Genomic DNA, 18,814 nt, shown 5'->3' on the forward strand with positions numbered 1-18,814 from the left:
ACTTCAGTCTTCTCTCCACCAATCTGCCACTTTATTTTCCTGGCCTTCCCCTGGCCTCCCATACGTGTCATCTTGTCGGGGGTAGCTTTCTAATGGCCTTTATGACCCCGGAGGCTCTGCCTCCCTGCTGTTGGCCAGCCAGGGGCTGGGACAAAAGTGACCTCACAGCCAGCATCCACAGGGCTACAAGGAGTAGTTGTGCTCAGGAGGTCTCTTCCCAGCCTACGTCCTCCCCCCCCAGGAGCAGTGGGTGCAGGGGATGCCCTGCACAGTCCCTCATGTTTCCCCATGTAGCATTTAGCAACACCAGGGCATCCTGAAGGAAATGCCCATCTCTGTGTGGAAAAATGAATCAATAAATGAATTTTAGGAAAATGGTGAGAACTCTACAGATAAGGAGTTGTTGTGAAGGTCATGATGTCTAATTTTGCTTTATTTAGCTGGTTTCCCAGGAGACCATACCTCTAAAGAGAGGGGACCTTGAGACTCTGTCTGTCCACATGATAGCAGCCTTAGGGAATAGTTTCTGGCACTTGTGTTCACTCAGGCTCATCTCACTGCACCAATACTATGGGCCGTCTCATATAGACAGGGCAAGCGTGGATTCCTGATGTAGTCATTTGGTGTCCTTCCATGTCCTTCCAAACCACCTGTGTGAGCTGGGTCAAGAGCCCAGTGCTGGGAATGGTCTTTGTGAGGGGCTGCTCTGGGACCATTGCCCTGGGGCAGCATCTGCCAGGGTGTCCAGAGAACAAGGGCCCAGCCCAGCCCCTGCTCTGCTGCTCCTCCTTGTCTTTGCCAGGAGACCAGCACAGCCCAGACCCTCCCCAGCTCTCTACACCTCCCCGTCCTCTCCCCAGCCAAGCCCAGCAGAGCAGCCCAGGCTGGAACAGCCCCAAAGCAGCAAGTGGAAAAGGGGAGGGCAGTGGCAGTGTCCCTGCTGCTGACATCTGCAAATTACCTCACCTCCTCGCCTTCCCTTTGTAGAAGAGACACACAAAGCTCATTGAGTCCAACTCATTTCCAATGGCAGAGACATTTTGGAGTGATTCATTCAATCTAGTCTTTGAAATTTCACCAGAGGTTTAACAACTAATTCAGCAGACTGCTTTCTCTGTGCTTGCTGTGTTCCCTGCAGTTGCAGAGCTCTCCTTTGCCTGTTCCATCCCAGGTTTAGCATCTTACCTCTGGGTGGCTCCACCTTGGACATGCTCATGCTCTGTGGGCTCCATGCCCTGTTGACTCCCTGGCACACACTGCCCCTACCAATCCCCTGGGCTCTCCTGGTGACTTCCACTTCTCTCCAGAAAGACACCTGCCTGCCTTCACACCTATTGCATGCTGTGGATACAGGCAAGTGAAGTCACCATCTCTATGGGTGCCAGACACCAGCTGGCAATTCTGAAATCAGCCCTCCCTGCCTAATAGCTGATCCTTGATGATCAGCTGATCTCGTCGCCCTGAGCCCACAGAGAAACAAGCAAAGCAAGGAGCCTCCTTTAAGTCGGTTCCTTTGCAATATCCATGAGATGAGATGTGGGAGAAGAGCTGAGCCTTCAGGCACTGCCCTCAGTGCCAGATCCCCTTTCATGCTGGAGGTGCTGGTACGGAGCCAGCTGTGTTAGAGACCCTGGCCTGTGGACAAAGGACTTCCCCACAGCAGCACAATGAGCAAGAAACAAGAGCAATCAGAACTCACAGCAAAAGAAGGGCTCTGAAGGAGAGAGTGGGACATTAAAGAGAGCACCTCAAGACAGACCAAACCATCAGGATCCCTGGCAATGCTGCTGTGCCAGGACTCTTCTCCCCTCCACCTCTGAACACAGCCAAGTGCCTCTGCAGTTCCACCACAGGTGTCTGAGGAAGGATCTCAAGCAAGAAAGTCACTGCAGGGTCCTTTCTTTTATTTAAACATACAGACAGCCTGGCTCATTGCTCCCACCAAGTCTTGGAGTCACCCAAGGCAGGTAGATACTGAAATGACGGGGAGGAAAAATGTTATGTCTTTGTACCTTTGCAGACACAATCATAAGCAAGGCAAACAACAACAACAAACAGCAAAGCGCACTCACAGAAAACAAACATTTGGGAATATAATGAGTTACATTATGAGTGATATGCAGAAGAAAACAGGCCATTTATTGCTTCTGAAAAACTCCAGTCATCACTTTCCACACTGCATCCTTCAGCTCCTGGTTCCTCATGCTGTAGATGAGGGGGTTCACTGCTGGAGGCACCACCGAGTACAGAACTGCCAGCACAAGATTCAGGGAGGAGGAGGACATAGAGGGAGGCTTCAGGTAGGCAAATGTGCCACTGCTGATGAACAGGGAGACCACAGCCAGGTGAGGGAGGCATGTGGAAAAGGCTTTGTGCTGGCCCTGCTGCGAGGGGATCCTCAGCACAGCCCTGAAGATCTGCACATAGGACAGCACAAGGAGAACAAAACAGCCAGATGCTAAAACAGCACTAACCACAATAGGCCCAAATTCTCTGAGGTAGGCATCTGAGCAGGAAAGCCTGAGGATCTGGGGTATTTCACAGAAGAACTGGTCCAGGGCATTGCCTTGGCAGAGGGGGAAGGAAAAGGTATTGGCAGTGTGCAGCACAGCATAGAGAAAAGTAATGCCCCAGTCAGCTGCTGCAATGTTGGCACAAGTTCTGCTGGCCATTACTGTCCCATAGTGCAGAGGTTTGCAGATGGCGATGTAGCGGTCATAGGCCATGATGGTGAGAAGATAAAACTCTGCTGAAAGAAAAAAGAAAAAGAAAAAAACCTGAGCAGCACAACCTGTGTAGGAAATGGTTGTGATATCCCAGAGGGAATTGGCCATGGCTTTGGGAACAGTGGTGGTAATAGTGCCCAGGTCGATGAGGGCGAGGTTGAGGAGGAAGAAGTACATGGGGGTGTGGAGGCGGTGGTCGCAGGCTACGGTGGTGAGGATGAGGCCGTTGCCCAAGAGGGCAGCAAGGTAGATGCCCAGGAAGAGCCCAAAGTGCAGGAGCTGCAGCTCGCGTGTGTCTGCAAATGGCAGGAGGAGGAACTCTGTGGGGAAGCTGCTGTTGGACATTTGCTGCCTCAGAGCATGGATGGCTGTCAGTGGTGGAAAAGACACAGAACAAGTTAGAGAAATTTCTCTCTGCAATACCTATAGCTATAGATTATATTTCATCAAAACCTGCTCAGCAAGACAGACTACTCCTTCCCTTTGAGGAAGATGTGCTCTTGCCTCTAGCACTCAGTTTTACTTCCTAAGTGTGTAGAGAGACCAGACAGATCCTGTGTGGGCTCAGCCAGAGTCAGTACTGCCCTAGAGCGTCTGCTGAAAACCAGTGGGGATGGATTTCAGGTGCCCACTGGACACAGGTGTCTCAGTATTTTAGGTGCTGAGAAGGACATCCAAAAATCTGTCACAAAACAATGAAGTATATAGGTTATAGAGTGTGGAGGAAAACTGTGAGATTCCTCACAGACCTACAGATCTCTTTCAGTGGAATAATCTAACAGCCTCACTGACTGACACAACCAGACAACTCCATTAGTGTTTTCCTGACTGCTCTTTAGGGCAGGAAAATGAAAGCAGAAACTCTAGAGAGTGCCTTCCATGCAGATAGTGCACGAGTTGGTCCATCTTGTCAAGAATCACTGCCAGAGATGCCCTGGGGGTGCTGTAGAGCTGAGAGCTGCCTACCCCAGGAAGCAGCGTATGGGCAACAGCAGGACCCTGCCCTGCCTGCCAGGGGAAGGGGTGCTTCTTCCACCCAAAGCTTCTCCCCGCAGCACCCTAGGCAGCTCCCCCGGCAGGCTGAGTGCTGAGCCTGGCAGGCAGCAGAGGCCCTGCCCCGACACACAGCCCCTGGGGCACAGCAGGGACCCTACTCTGCACCACAGCCCTGGGCACCCCTGACTGCAACCTGGCTGCAGCCAGCCCTGTGAGAAAGAAACATCATGTCCTGTCCTTCAGTTATTTATGGCAGATAATCACTGTTCCGGAGCTTGTCGTTCTCCTCTTATCCAAACACTGAGAGTCCTCCTGAAAGCTCCCATAGGTTGAGAGATTTGCCAGCAAATCTGGGGATGGCACCAGGAACAACAGCTGTGCTGCCCTGCAGCCAGAGACTTACCCTGTTCATGGCTGTGAAGATTTCTCCCACAATCAGCTCTCAGCATCCCCCCTCCACACTGCCTTTAACATCTCCCTCCCTTCTCTCACTGCCCTTGTCCCCTGCAGGCAGTGCCCCCAGCCCTGCTGCTGTGCTGTGCAGAGGAGCTGCTCCTGGGCAGAGCTGTCTCTCTGCAGTGCTACCCGCTTGCCAGGAGCTCCCCTTGGTCCCAGGAGCCTGGCCCAGCTCAGCAGCACAGGGAGCTCTTGACAAGTCCCTGGGCCTCCAGGGGAATCAACTTTGAAACAGACAAGTAATCACTCATATTCCCTCCCGCTGCTTCTGAAGGAAACTTTTCCAGCACTGTTATTCCTCATACACAAAAACTATGAGGTCCAAGAATCACTTTTCCATGTCCTGGTTTTAGGCAGAACATTCACACAAGGATAGGGAGGGACCTGCCTTCCCCCTGCTGACTGAAGTGTTTCAGCTGAGTAAAACAAGGCATCTACTTCTTTATTTGCTGTCCAGAGGCTACAAGGGGGCTCAGCTGCCTCTCCCGTGCATCACACAACCCACACAATTTGGGATTACTCTTGACCTGGTTCAGGTGGGCACAAACCAGGCAGCTGCATGTCAGCTGCCTGTCTCAGCTCCCAGCATATTGAATAGAGACAGAGAGCAGAAGGGAGCTGTTCAGATGCAGACACCAGGTGACATTGGAGGTGCCAGGGTGACATTTGAGTGATGTTTCAAGTGCCAAATTCTTCTGGGCCGTAAGCAGAGATTTTATTGATGCATGTCCATTATAATACAGCTCTAGCCATTGTTCAATAGCAAAGAAACAAAAGGCAAGCTATGACTTGTCTGCCATCACTGAAACTTGGTGGGAGCACTCCCATGACTAGAGTACTGCAATGTCTGGCTATAAGCTCTTCAGAAGGGACAGGCAGCACAGAAGGAGTGGTGGCATAGCTCTATATTAGAAAGTGTTTTGATGTTGTGAAACTCGAGGCTGAGAATGATAATGTTGAGTCCCTGTGGGATAGGGTCAGCGGGAAGGCCAACAAGGCAGGCATCCTGGTGGGGATATCTTATAGACTGCCAAACCATGATGAGGAGACAGACGAGGAATTCTACAGGCAACTGGCAAAAGTTGCAAAATCATCAGCACTTGTTCTCATGGGGGACTTCAACTTCACAGATATATCCTGGAAATGCAATACAGCTCAGAGGAAGAAGTCCAGGAGGTTTCTGGAGAGAGTGGAAGATAGCTTCCTGACGCAGCTGGTTAGTGAGCCTACCAGGGGAGGTGCCCTGCTAGACCTTCTCTTCACAAACAGAGAAGGACTGGTGGGAGATGTTGCGGCTGGGAGCTGGCTTGGGCAGAGTGACCACGAAATGTTAGAGTTCTCCATTCTTGGTGAAGTCAGGAGAGGGATCAGTAAAAACACGGTCTTGGACTCCCAGAGGGCAGACCTTGAGCTCTTCAGGACACTGGTTGGCAGAGTCTCTTGGGAGGCAGTTCTGAAGGGCAGAGGAGTCCAGAAAAGCTGGGCACTCTTGAAGAAGGAAATCTTAAAGGCTCAGGAGCAGTCTGTCCTTATGTGCCCAAAGACGAGCCAATGTGGAAGAAGAGTGGCTTGGCTGAACAGAGAGTTGCTGCTAGAGTTTGGGAAGAAAAAGAGAGTTTAGGACATTTGAAAAGAGGGCAGGCCTCTCAGGAGGACTATCAGGATGTCATGAGGCTGTGCAGGGACAAAATGAGAAAGGCCAAAGCTCATCTGGAGCTCACTCTGGCTACTGCTGTTAAAGATAACAGAAAATGTTTTTATAAATACATAAACAGAAAAAAGAAGACTAAGGAGAATCTCCATCCTTTACTGGATGTGGGGGGAAACTTAGTGCCAAGAGATGAGGAAAAGACTGAGGTGCATAATGCCTTCTTTGCCTCAGTCTTTAGCGGCAAGACCAGTTGTTCTCTGGGTACTCATCCCCCAGATCTGGTGGAAGGGGGATGATCTGGTGGAACTAGCTGCTGTGCGTCAGAGAGGCTGGGAGTCCAGCAGCAGTGCCATGGGCTGGAAGGATCACAACCAGCTCACTTCCACCTGGGCAGATTCTGGCCCAAGAAGGGAGTGTTTTATAAGCATGGTATTACAAGGGCAGTGGTGCCTCAGAAACTTCAGTAAGTTCACAGTGTCCAGTAGGAAGCAAATGGCTGTTAAACAGCCCGTGAGTTGACTTCTTTCTGAAGCAGCTGACAGGTCATCCCTTGACTCCTGGCTGGGATCTGTGCCTTTAGGCTCACATCTGCTGATCTCCATGACAAGCCAGCAGATGCACCTGCTCTGCACATAGTTTGTGAGATCCTCTCTTCCTAAGTCCCTGGCAGGCCCCATAGAGGAAGAGGTCTTGAAGAGGTTTTGTCGTGTCAGAAGTTTCAGCTTTTGCCTAATTCATCCTTCAGGACTGCTTTCAGTTTTTGATACAGAGGGGGCCACTGCCTCCGAGATGTCTGGGGGAACACAAAGCCTTCATGAGGGCAGGGAAAAAGTTACCCTGGGTCCATAGGAGCCATTCTAGAACCAAAACATGTAGGCAGGAAGCGCACTTTCGTGGTGTTGCAGAGCTGCTGGGCACATTGCACAGGGTGCTCTGACAGCCTTTGTGTCCTTCTCCATGCTGCCTTAGGAGCTGCTTCTTTCTCAGGAACAGGGTAGCCAACAGAGGTGAGGCAGATACTCACAGGACCCGCGGGAACAGGGTTAAGCTGAGGCAGGGGAAATTTAGGCTTGACGTCAGGAGGGGGTTCTTCACAGAGAGGGTGGTTGCACACTGGAACAGGCTCCCCAGGGAAGTGGTCACTGCACTGAGCCTGTCTGAATTTAAGAAGAGATTGGACTGTGCACTTAGTCACATGGTCTGAACTTTTGGGTAGACCTGTGCGGTGTCAAGAGTTGGACTTGATGATCCTTAAGGGTCCCTTCCAACTCAGGATATTCTATGATTCTATGATTCTATGATTCTATAGGTCACTGGTGAAGGAACTGTGTTTTTGTGCCATCACCAACGCGGATTACAAAAACACTTCCACATGTAATGGTAATACATCCCACCCCATATATACCTTCATGTGGGGAAACAGAGAGGGAGATGACAGCCAAGGGACACATTTCGGTTGGGAAGGTGCAGCCCAGCAGAGACAAGGAGTCAAGGCAGTGGGGTGGGGGAGGCCAGGAGAGGCAGCCCAAGGAGTGGTGCTGCTTGTGAGGACACATTTGTGCCAGCAGCCTGAGTGGGCAGCAGATGTCTGGAGGCGAGGGGAGGCCAGGAAGTGCATGTTAAGAGGTCTCCTGCCAGTAGAGACAAAGTCAGGGCCGAGGCCAAGAGGCGAGGCAGGCCCAGGGCAGGGGGCTGCAAGGGCCATGCTGAGCTCCCTGCCGGGCTGGGGCCAGCCACGGCTCAGGAAATGGAGGACCCTGAGTGGTGCTGCTGTGCAGAGCCAGGGGGCTGTGGTTCCTGAGGACCCCCGGAGGATTCTGCCCTGCCTGTTTTTCTCTGGGTGGTCAGCAGACCCAACTCCATGGGGATCTCTGCTGCTGAGCCCCTTTCCATCTGCCCTAGTGTCTCAGCAGCACAGGGCAGTACTTGTAGCATTATGGGTTGTCTCTAAGGTCACAAAGGGCAGGCAAGTGCTGCACCAGACCTTGCCCATGAGTCTCCAAAGAGGGTGTCCTCAATTAATCTGCATTTTATGGGCCTTTGCCTGCTGGCAGTTCACTTCTTCTCATGACATTGCAGAGCCCCCATAGCCCATGGACTCCTCAGATTCAACTTTACCAGATCCTTCTTTTGATGGTCACTCAGATGCGGTTCTAGTCACTACACATGGAACACACTGTCCCTGAGTTCCCCTGACATCTCCTGGCAGCTCCAGATTCCTCTCCAGGCAGACATCAGCCATTGGCCCTACTGCAGGGGGCACAGTGCTATGTAGATGAGTCCAAAAACGGTTGTTGTCTAATTGGGCAAATGCCACCATAAATGGTGCAGGACTTGGTTGCTGTCAGACCGCCCTGGGACTTTAAGCCAGTGTCCTTCATTCGATGAACTTGCCCAGAAAACAAGGAGCAGGGAGCAACCCCTAGGCTCTGCCTCTAACAGCAGCACTGGAAGAGGTGTCCAGGCTTCTGGGTTTGCCTTCTGAAGCCCCTTTTTTTACTGTCATGCTAGCAGGGAGCCCAGCTCTGTCACTGGCACATTCCCTTCTGCTGCCTACAGTCACAGGACTGCCACAGGCAAAGGACTGTCACCAAGGTACACAAGGTCCATCTGTGGGATAACAGAAAGTGGCAAGGAAAAGGTGGAGACTGTGGAAGTGAAATGACAGCAGCAGTGAAAAGGCCTTGTTCTGCTGCAGTCATGGCTCCAGGGAAGCAGCAGCCCTGACCCAAAGGCAGCAGAGAGGCAGAGCCCAGCAGGCAGTGAGGGGCAGCCCAAGGGCCACCAGGGCTCACTCCTTGTCCTGGTTTCAATTAGGACAGAGTTAATTTTCCTCCTAGTAGCTGGTAGGGTGCTATGTTTTGGCTTAGGATGAGAAGAGTGCTGATAACACCCCGATGTTTTAATTGTTGCAGAGCAGTGCTTACACTAAGCCAAGGACTTTTCAGCTTCTCACTCTGTCCTGCCAGTGGGCAGGCTGGGGGTGCAGCAGGAGCTGGGAGGGGACAGACCCAGGACAGGTGACCCAAACTAGCCAAAGGGGTATTCCATCCCATCTGACGTCATGCTAAACAATATATAGGGGTGGCTAGCGGGGGTGGGGGGTGGGCTGCTCGGGGTTAGGCTGGGCATCAATCAGCAGGTGGTGAGCAATTGCATTATGCATCACTTGTTTCGTACACATTACTAGTAGTAGCACTATTATTATTACTATTATAATTATTATTTTCCTGTCTTAATAACCTGTCTTTATCTCAACCCACAGGCTCCACTTTCCCATTTCTCCCTTCACAGAGAGGGAAGGGGAAGGGTGAGCGAAATGCTGTGTGGTGTTTAGCTGCCGACAGGGTTAAACCACAACACTCCTTCATGTGGCAGCTGGGCTCTGGGCCCTGAGCCCCTCCTGCATGCTGGGGCTATTCCCCCAGCTCCAGAGCAGGTGGAAACAAACAGGAGCTGAGACCAATGAAGTTCTCGTGGCTTCTTTTTTATCTGTATCTATAGAAGAGACCCGATCATAGCTCTAGATGATGATTGTCTCAAAGTAAAGAACAAAATAACAGGTAGGAGGCTAAGAATAAGCTTCTCTAGATCAAAGCAAGAAATGGAAGAAAAACACAATAAGAGAAAATAAAGGAGTAATAGAGAAAACAAAAGATTTTCCTCAGTTTCTGAAATAAATTAGGAACTTTAAAGCACATTATTGATTTGAAGAAGCATGTATTCCAAGAATTTCCAGACTGCATCCTTGAGCACCTTATTCCTCATGCTGTAGATGAGGGGGTTCACTGCTGGAGGCACCACCGAGTACAGAAATGACACCACGAGATTTAGAGTTGGGGAGGAGAGTGAGAGGGGTTTCAGGTAGGCAAACATGACAGTGCTGAGAAACAGGGAAACCACGGCCAGGTGAGGGAGGCACGTGGAAAAGGCTTTGTGCCGGCCCTGCTCAGAGGGCATCCTCAGCACGGCCCTGAAGATCTGCACATAGGACAGCACAATGAAGACAAAGCAAACTAATGCTAAGGAAATACTAAACAGAAGTGTCCAGACTTCCCTGAGGTAGGCATCTGAGCAGGAGAGCTTGAGGATCTGTGGGATTTCACAGAAGAACTGGTCCAGGGCATTGCCTTGGCAGAGGGGCAGTGAAAATGTATTGGCCGTGTGCAGGACAGCATTGAGAAAGCCACTGCCCCAGGAAGCTGCTGCCATCTGGGCACAAGCTCTGCTGCTCAGGAGGCTCTCGTAGTGCAGGGGTCTGCAGATGGCAATGTAGCGGTCATAGGCCATGACAGTAAGAATGGAATACTCTGCTGTGAGAAAGAAGGCAAACAGTAAGACCTGTGCAGCACATCCTTGAGAGGAAATGGTCCTGGTGTCCCAGAGGGAGTCGGCCATGGCTTTGGGGACACTAGTAGAGATGGAGCCCAGGTCGAGGAAGGCGAGGTTGACGAGGAAGAAGTACATGGGGGTGTGGAGGCGGTGGTCGCAGGCTACAGTGGTGAGGATGAGGCCGTTGCCCAAGAGGGCAGCCAGGTAAATTCCCAGGAATAGCCCGAAGTGCAGGAGCTGCAGCTCGTGTGTGTCTGCGAATGGCAGGAGGAGGAACTCGCTCACAGAGCTGCTGTTGGACATTCTCTGACTTTGTCAAGGCTGTCTGTTGAAGAGGAGAAAGCAAAACAAAGTTAGAACATAATTCTCTGAGGAAAACCTAATGCAAGTCTTATAACACCCCCAAACAGAGCCTCTCTCTTAGCACGAGAACTGTTCTGCAGCTCTCTTGCTCGAGCTGCAGCTGGTGTTGGCTGAGGGAGGCACTGGGAGCAGGGGCTGCTTTGGGCTCTAGAGGAGTCCTTCCTACTGTACAGCACGAGGGAAAAAGGAACATAGTGAAACAGGTTCAGTCCACCTCTCAGATCATTGAGCTTTGCAGTACTCTTGCAAACATCTCCAACCACAGTGCAGAGCAAAGTAGGATTTTCTTTGCTTTATTTTCTAGTAGTTACCCCTGTAATGATTAGGACGACAATCATGCTCAGGTGTTTCCCTGAGAAGAAACTGGAGGCAGCTGAGAGCAGAGAAGTCCCAGTCCAAATGCAGCTTGGCAGAATCCTTACCTTGTCTCTGGGTGCCAGACCACAAACTCAGCCCTTCCTTCCTAGCTAGGGGTGCAGAGGCCTCACTCCAGGTGCCCACATACAGCCATCCAGCAACACAGACATGACCTTAGCATGGAGGTGTCTTCTCCTTGGGGCACTTTGGTACAGGGTCAGAAGGAGCTTGGGAGTTTCTCCTCATCTGGGCTCTGCCTGCTGTGCTGGCCCTGCGTGTCCCACAGCCCATGGGTTGCAGGGGGATTCGAGGCCAGGGAGGGGCTGCTCCAGGGGAAGGCGTCTGCACTGCAGGGCATGGCCGCGTGGTGCCCGAATCCCCCCTGCCATGGCATTTCTGGCAACAGCTCCTTCTGGCCTAATCCCCCTCTCTCTGCTGCCTGCAGCTGTCCCTGCCGGGAGCTGCTGCTCTGCGCCCACCTCTTCTTTCTCCCTGCCTGTGCTCACAGACCCCATCCCACATGGATGTGCTCAGCGCTGCCCTGCAGCACCCTGTCACCAACAGGGCCCTGCCAAGGGGCACCTCCATGGCTGCAGGAGCTACAGGGCAGCTGACAGAGAGCCCGGCATGGCCAGCCAGGGCTGGGTGTTCTGGGCTGACGGGGGCACCTGGTTTAGGGCACTCCACGGGGCTTCTGCCAGACTTCCTCACCTCGCAGTGCAAGCCAGCAGGAATCTCAGAGCCTACCGCATTGCCCACTGCCCTCCCAGAAACAAGACCCAGCAGGAGACCCTTCCAGGACCTGCAGCTGCATGGCCCTGCAGCCAGAGACTTACCTTGTCAAGGGCTGTGCAGATTTTTCCTGCAGGCAGCTCTCAGCATCTTCCCACTCCCAACTGCCTTCATCCCCTCTCTCCTCCTGTCCTCTCAGTGCCTCAACTGCAGTGAGAGCCCCCAGCCCTGCTGCACTGTGCAGAGGAGGTGCTCCTGGGCAGAGCTGTCTCTCTGCACCAGGGCCCTCTTGCCAGGAGCTCTCTCTGTCCCAGGAGCCCGACCCAGCTCAGCAGCAGAGGCCCAGCCCAAGGCAGTGGAATCACCCCTCTGGTGGCTTTGCTGATGAGCTCATGAACCTCAGGCACTGAGTGGAAAGTGAAGAACTCTCTCAAGAAGTACAAGTCAGATGCAAGTTTTCTGGAGTTTCCTCCCGAGGGCCAGGACTGACATAGCCTCCCTTGGAGCTCATTAGAACCAAACATTGGAGGCAGTGAGGCAAAGGAGACAAAGGCAATGTGAAAATGACACTGATCTTTGGAAAAACTGGATATGTTTCACCAAGCACAAAGGCTGAGCCTTGACCCCTGGCCTCTGGGAAGGGAGATCCTTTCCCTTAAGACATTGCTCAGGGCTCTTCCCAGGACAGTAGGAGATGTGGATGTGCATTGCCAAGTGCAGGACAGTGTACGACCTCTGCCTGGTTCATGGCTGGATGTCAGGAGGCAATGAGGCCCTGGCACTTTAACGATAAGCTGTCTCCTCATAGACCTCAGTGACACTGACAACAGTCATAGCCATGGACACAAAGAACTTGGTCCTCTTTGGATTTCAGTCTTGCCACAGCCCTTGTTCCATTCCACCCCATGCAGTCCTTGGGACTCTCACACCTCCACCTCTTTCCCTGCTGGCTGTAGACCCTCTTCCATGCGGTGTCTCACCGGATCTGAGATGAGTCTGGTAACTGAGATTTACTTGGTGGCTGTGCTCCTCGTAAGGCAGCTCTGTAGGAATCTGGCCTGGTTCATGGTGAGCAGGCACCACTGCTCGTATGGCATCCATGGTGGTGCCCAGGCCCTCCTCTTCCTCCTGGGCACTGCTCACTCAGCAGGGTCCCAGGCTGCCCTGATGTGTGGGGCTCCTCTTCCTCTGGTGCAGGACTAGACTCTTCTCCTTGTAAATGTCAAGAGATTTCTGTAGACATATTCATGCAGTTTCTCACGGCTCCCCCACACTGACGCTCCATTCTGTCAGCTGTTAATGTCTGCAGGCAGACGGTTCAACCTTCCTGTGATTGTGCTATCTCTGACAAGAGAGCAGCATCAGGACTTGCAGGCAAGTTTGGATAATACAGGAGTAACCAGCTGAATGGAATTGCAACACAGAGTCTCAGAAGGGTAGGGAATTGCAGGCTGCTAGGTTCCAGCTTTTCTGTGCTTCCTTTTCCTGTGTGCTGTCATTTTGTCCAGATGTTATAAATGTTATGATACTGTGCAGGGTCAAAATTAGAAGTGTCAGTGCCCAGCTGGAGCTCAATCCATCTATTACTGTCAAAGACAATCAAAACTCTTTATAGAAATACTTTAAAGGAAGATTAAGGAAAATCTTCATCCTTTATTGTAGGTGGGGTAAACATAGTGACAAGAGATGAGGTAAAGGCTGAGCTATTTAATGCTTTCTTTCCCTCAGTCTTTAGCAGCAGCACCAGTCGTTTTCCTGATACTCAGCCCCCAGAAGTGTTAGACAGGGACATGGAGAGGACAAGAGGGGGACACTTTTCCCCACTTGTTAACTCTCCCTTTCTCGTTCATTTCCCCCTTCTCCTTCAGGATACTCCCAATAGCTCTGCAAAGCTTTGAATATCCTTGGGATGGTAAAACCAACATTTTCCTATTGTTATGTCTCATGAATGTGTTTCAGCTTTTGTTTAAGGTCAAACAATTGTTTAGTATTCCTGCAGCCACAGTGACTCTTGCTACGGGCCCATCAGAGACCTCAACCCCTGTAACAGGCCCTGCAGCCACTCCTGCTCCTGTGACACTCCATCTGTGACAGTCCCTGCAGCTACTCCTGCCAATATGATGGCCCCATGTCTGGCCAAGAGAAACAGCCTAAGCCAGTATCAGTTGCTCCTCTAGGCAAAAGAAAACAATGGATGTGAAAGTCAGGTGAAACCCACAGTGGATGAATTGGCTACTCAACTCCATCAGTATGATGAAAGTCTCTCTTCTTTCCAATGGGCTTCTGTATTGTCTGAGGAGAAACTTTCTCAAGAGGCTCACCAACTCCAAGAGAATGCTATGGAGAAACTTTCCTGAGAGGTCCAACATCATAAAGAGAATGTATCTTCCTTCCCACCTCTATGAAACAATAGTTCATCTATCAGCAGTAAATGTCCCTCTGCTCAAGAAAGGGGATATATTAGGTACACACCACATGCCTCCCTGCAATCTGACCATGGACAGGCCATGAGGAAATGGGATAGAAAATCTACCTTGACCCTAGGAGCATGGGTACGTGAGTTGCAAGGAAAAACACACACAAAAAGAGGTTCTTCTCAGAAAATTGCTGCTCCAGTTTCCATCAGACAGTCCCTAAGACACAGTAATGAATACCATGAGCAAGGCTAGAGGAACCCTGCCTTAAGCCAAGGAGAGGAAGGGGACAATTAGGTATATTACACTGTGGATTCAATGGCCTGGTAACTGCAACCCACAGAACCATAAGGCTCTAGTGGACACCAGTGCACAGTGTACCCTATTATCATCAAGCTATAAGGGGGCAGAACCCGTCTGTATTTCTGTTAACTGTATTGGAGGCTGAAGTGAGTCTAACTGGGAAAGAGTGGCAAAAGCACCCCATTGGGACTGGCCTAGAGGTTCCCTGCATCCTTGGCATAGACAGCCTCAGAAGAAGAAACTTCAAAGACTCAAAAAGGTACCAGTGGGTTTTGGCATAGCTGCCTTAGAGACAGAACAGTAAACAGTTGTCTGCCTTGCCTGGTCTCTCACAGGACACTTCTGTTGTGGGGTTGATGAAGGTTGACAAACAACTGGTGCCCATCACTACCACAATAGTGCACCTGAGACACTGTTACACTAACTGAGATTCCCTGATTCCATCCATAAAGTAAATCATCAACCGGAGAGCCAAGGAGTGACAAGCAAGACTCGCTCACACTTTAATAGTCCCATATGGCCAGGATGAAAGTATAATGCTGAGTTGAGACTAATGGTAGACTACTGTGGCCTGAATGAAGTCTCTCCACCACTGAGTGCTGATATGCTGGACATGCCAGAACAGCAATACGAGCTGGAGTCAAAGGCAGCCAAGTGGTATGCCACAATGTATATCACTAATGCATTTTTAGCCAGCCCTTTGACAGCAGTGTGAAGACCACAGTTCACTTTCACATCAGGGGTGTCCAATACACCTGGAATCACTGCCCCAGGGGTGGATACACTGCTCTGCCATTTGCCATGGACTGATCCAGACTGCTCTGGAACAAGGGGAAGCTTATAAACACCTCCAGTACCTTGATGCCTAACACTGATACATCCAATGTCTAACAACCTATTCAGTAAAGAAGTTTGTCCTAATATCCAAGCTAAACGTCCTCTGGCACAACTTTAGCCCATTCCCCTTTGTCCTATCACCAGGCACGTGGGAGAACAGACCAATGCCCACCTCGCTGCAGCCTCCTTTAAGGTACCTATATAGAGAGATAAGGTTGCCCCTGAGCCTCCTTTTCTCCAGGCTGAACAAGCCCAGCTCCCTCAGCCACTCCTCGTAAGACTTCTTCTCCTGACCCCTCACCAGCTTCATTGCCCTTCTCTGGATTCTCTTGAGCACCTCAATGTCCTTCTTGTAGCGAGGGGCCCAAAACTGAACACAGTACTTGAGGTGCGGCCTCACCAGAGCTGAGTACAGGGGTTCAATCATTTCCCTAGCCCTGCTGGCCACACTGCTTCTTATACAAGCCAGGATGTTGATGGCTTTCTTGGCCACCTGAGCACAATGCTGGCTCATATTCAGCCGACTATCCACCAATACTCCCAGGTCCTTCTCTACCAGGCAGCTTTCTAACCACTCATCTCCCAGCCTGTACCGCTGTTTGGGGTTGTTGTGCTCCAGGTGCAGGACCCAGCACTTGGCCTTGTTGAACTTCATACAGCTGGCCTCAGCCCATCGGTGCAGCCTATCCAGATCCTCCTGCAGAGCCTTCCTACCCTCGAGCAGATCAGGACATGTACCTAACATGGTGTCACCTTCAAACTTAATGAGGGTGCACTTGATCCCTTCATCCAGATCTTCAATAAAGATACTGAAGAGAAATGGCAGTAATACTCAGCCCTGGGGAACTCCACTAGTGACCGGCCTCCAACTAGATTTAACTCCATTCACCATGACTCCTTGGGCCTGGCTATCCAGACAGTTTTTAATCCAGAGAAGCATACACCAGTCCAAGCCATGAGTAGCTTGTTCCTTCATAAGAATGCTGTGGGAAACAGTGTCGAAAGCCTTATTGAAATCAAGGTAGACCACATCCACAGCCTTTCCCTAATTTACTAAGCATGTCACTTTGCCATAGAAAGTGGCCTTTCTATTAGTGACCTAAAGAACCTTGCCATTCTCAAACCTTTAACTAAGTCACTGTTTCTATTGTTGCAGAATCTCTTGGAATCTTCTGTTACATTGGTTGATGATTAAAACACAGGATTGTCACACATTCTGACAGTAGAGTCCAACACCTTCTTCCCCGAGTCAGAAGGGACCTCTGGAGATGTTCATTACCATCATTTTCTCTGAGTAGTGATAGCTCTACAGGTAGATTGTGTTAGTCAGTGCTTTCTGCAACTGGGTTTTGAAAATCTGTGTGCCCATGACCCAGTGATGATCTACTGTCTTGATGGCTGTTCCCCTAGTATAGACACTGATGCCAGCAGAAGGATGGAGCTGGTCAAATTTCAAAGATCATCTCCCTTTGGGCAGTGGGGAATGGCCATTCCCGTGCCCCCCACAAGTGTTTGCCAAGCTGTTGGTGCTGCTGTGCAGAGCAAATGGGTTGTGGTGCTGTGGAATGAGTTTGCGTGGCCATGCTGGTCAGGGTGGGAAGCAGACTCAGCCAGGTCCGGATCACTGGGCTGGACCAGACAGAGGTACTTCACAAAGGGGGAAATGAATCACTGACCAGCTTCCCTCCTCTCTGCCTGCTGGGTGCCCACTCTCTTCTCTGAGATTGCAGAGTCACAGGTTCCCAGTGAATACCAGGCTTTAGTTCTTTCCCTGTGGCTGAGCCCACAGTGGGAGATCTCTCACTTTCTGAAGGGCTGCAGTCACAAGATCCATTTTCCCTGGAGGTACCCTGGTCTCTGCAGGCAGCTCCAGATTCCCCTCCTGAAGTTCATCGCCTACGAGTCACATGTGGGAACAGCCCTGGCTATGTAATGCAGTGACCATTCACTGCCTCTGCTGTCAGTAGAGACCCATGGATGAGTGTTAAATCTAGCCCTTGGTCTCTGGCAGGTCACAATGTGACAATGAGCCATTATCTCCAGAACTGAAACAGCAACAGATGTTTTTGTGGAGCAATCCTTTGGGCCTATTCTTGGCAGTGGTTTGGGAAGGAAAGCCCAGCCTTCAGGAATTGCACTGGGGTAATTCTGTTTTATTACAGAGATGTCATGAGAGAGTCTTCACTGACTCACAGTGTTAGATGCACATTTATACAGCCTCCATATGAGACAGAATAGGTTCATTCATTTATAACGGGGGGTGGAGTGGAAGGAGGGATGGGAGAAATGCAAACACATGTAGGAATGCAAGGCGCACAGGAACTCATAGTCATGATGATGATGATGACGATGATGATAACAATAAGAAGAATAAGAATAAGAGCAACCAAAACACAGTCCTGGAAGGGGATGTACTGGGGTTCATTACTGGAGAGTGAAGGGATCTTTATGAGTACTGAAAAAAATCCACATCATCATTTTCCAAACTGCATCCTTCATTTCCTGGTTCCTCATGCTGTAGATGAGGGGGTTCACTGCTGGAGGCACCACCGAGTACAGAACTGCCAACAAAAGACTTAGGGATGCGGAAAAGATGGAGGTAGGCTTCAGGTAGGCAAATGTGACAGTAGTAAGAAACAGGGAGACGACAGCCAGGTGAGGGAGACACGTGGAAAAGGTTTTGTGCCTGCCCTGCTCCGAGGGGATCCTCAGCACTGACCTGAAGATCTGCACATAGAACAGCACAAGGAAAACAAAACACACAAAAAATAAACAGGCACATACCACAAGAAGCTGAACTTCTCTTAGGTAGGTGTCTGAGCAGGAGAGCTTGAGGATCTGGGGAATTTCACAGAAGAACTGGTCCAGGGCATTGCCTTGGCAGAGGGGGAGGGAAAAGGTATTGGCAGTTTGCAGGACAGCATAGAGAAAGCCACTGCCGCAGACAGCTGCTATCATGTTGACACAAGTTCTGCTGTCCATTACTGTCCTGTAGTGCAGGGGTTTGCAGATGGCAATGTAGTGGTCATAGGCCATGATGATGAGAAGAGAAAACTCTGTTGTGACAAAGGAAACGAAGAAAAAGACCTATGTGGCACAACCTGCATAGGAAATGATCCTGATGTCCCAGAAGTAGTTGGCCATGGCTTTGGGGACAGTGGTGGAGATGGAGCCCATGTCGATGAGGGCGAGGTTGAGGAGGAAGAAGTACATGGGGGTGTGGAGGTGGCGGTTGCAGGCTATGGCTGTGAGGATGAGGCTGTTGCCCAGGAGGGCAGCCAGGTAGATGCCCAGGAAGAGCGCGAAGTGCAGGAGCTGCAGCTCGCATGTGTCTGCAAATGGCAGGAGGAGGAATTTGATGGGGAAGCTGCTGTTGGACATTTGCTGTCTCTGGGACAAAAAAAAAAAAAAAAAAAAAAAACACAGAGATGAGTTACTGAAACTTTTCTGAACAAACTCCCCTTCTTCTCTCACAGAAATCACCGTTCTCTGACCTTGCATTTCAGCTATGGAAGTGACACTGCAGGGCAGGTACTCTTAGCCTCATTGTTGTGTATCACCTCTCGAGACACAGGCTTCTCTCTTATTCTGGAGGTCCAGCTGAGGAAGAGCTGGCTCATGCCCTAAAGCCCCTGAGGGCAGAGGCT

The 18,814-nt window shown here is 50.8% G+C and overlaps 2 protein-coding genes across 2 annotated transcripts; both read right to left on the bottom strand.

Annotated features, from left to right (window-relative positions):
* Nucleotides 1–2,138: 2,138 nt before the first annotated feature.
* LOC309890578 (olfactory receptor 14I1-like) lies at nt 2,139–3,071 on the bottom strand (the record flags this gene model as incomplete). Its single annotated transcript, XM_082785000.1, has 1 exon — nt 2,139–3,071. One exon carries the CDS (start codon nt 3,069–3,071, stop codon nt 2,139–2,141), a length of 933 nt encoding a protein of 310 aa, XP_082641126.1.
* A 6,448-nt stretch (nt 3,072–9,519) lies between these two features.
* Nucleotides 9,520–18,548, bottom strand: LOC309890562 (olfactory receptor 14C36-like; the record flags this gene model as incomplete). Its single annotated transcript, XM_082784986.1, has 2 exons — nt 9,520–10,184; nt 18,269–18,548. The coding sequence occupies 2 exons, from the start codon at nt 18,546–18,548 to the stop codon at nt 9,520–9,522; spliced, it is 945 nt and encodes a 314-aa protein (XP_082641112.1).
* Between the last annotated feature and the right edge of the window lie 266 nt (nt 18,549–18,814).

This window comes from Aythya marila (genome assembly GCF_965140915.1).
Source record: "Aythya marila genome assembly, contig: HAP1_HAP1_SCAFFOLD_169, whole genome shotgun sequence".
In the NCBI taxonomy this organism is placed as follows: domain Eukaryota; kingdom Metazoa; phylum Chordata; class Aves; order Anseriformes; family Anatidae; genus Aythya; species Aythya marila.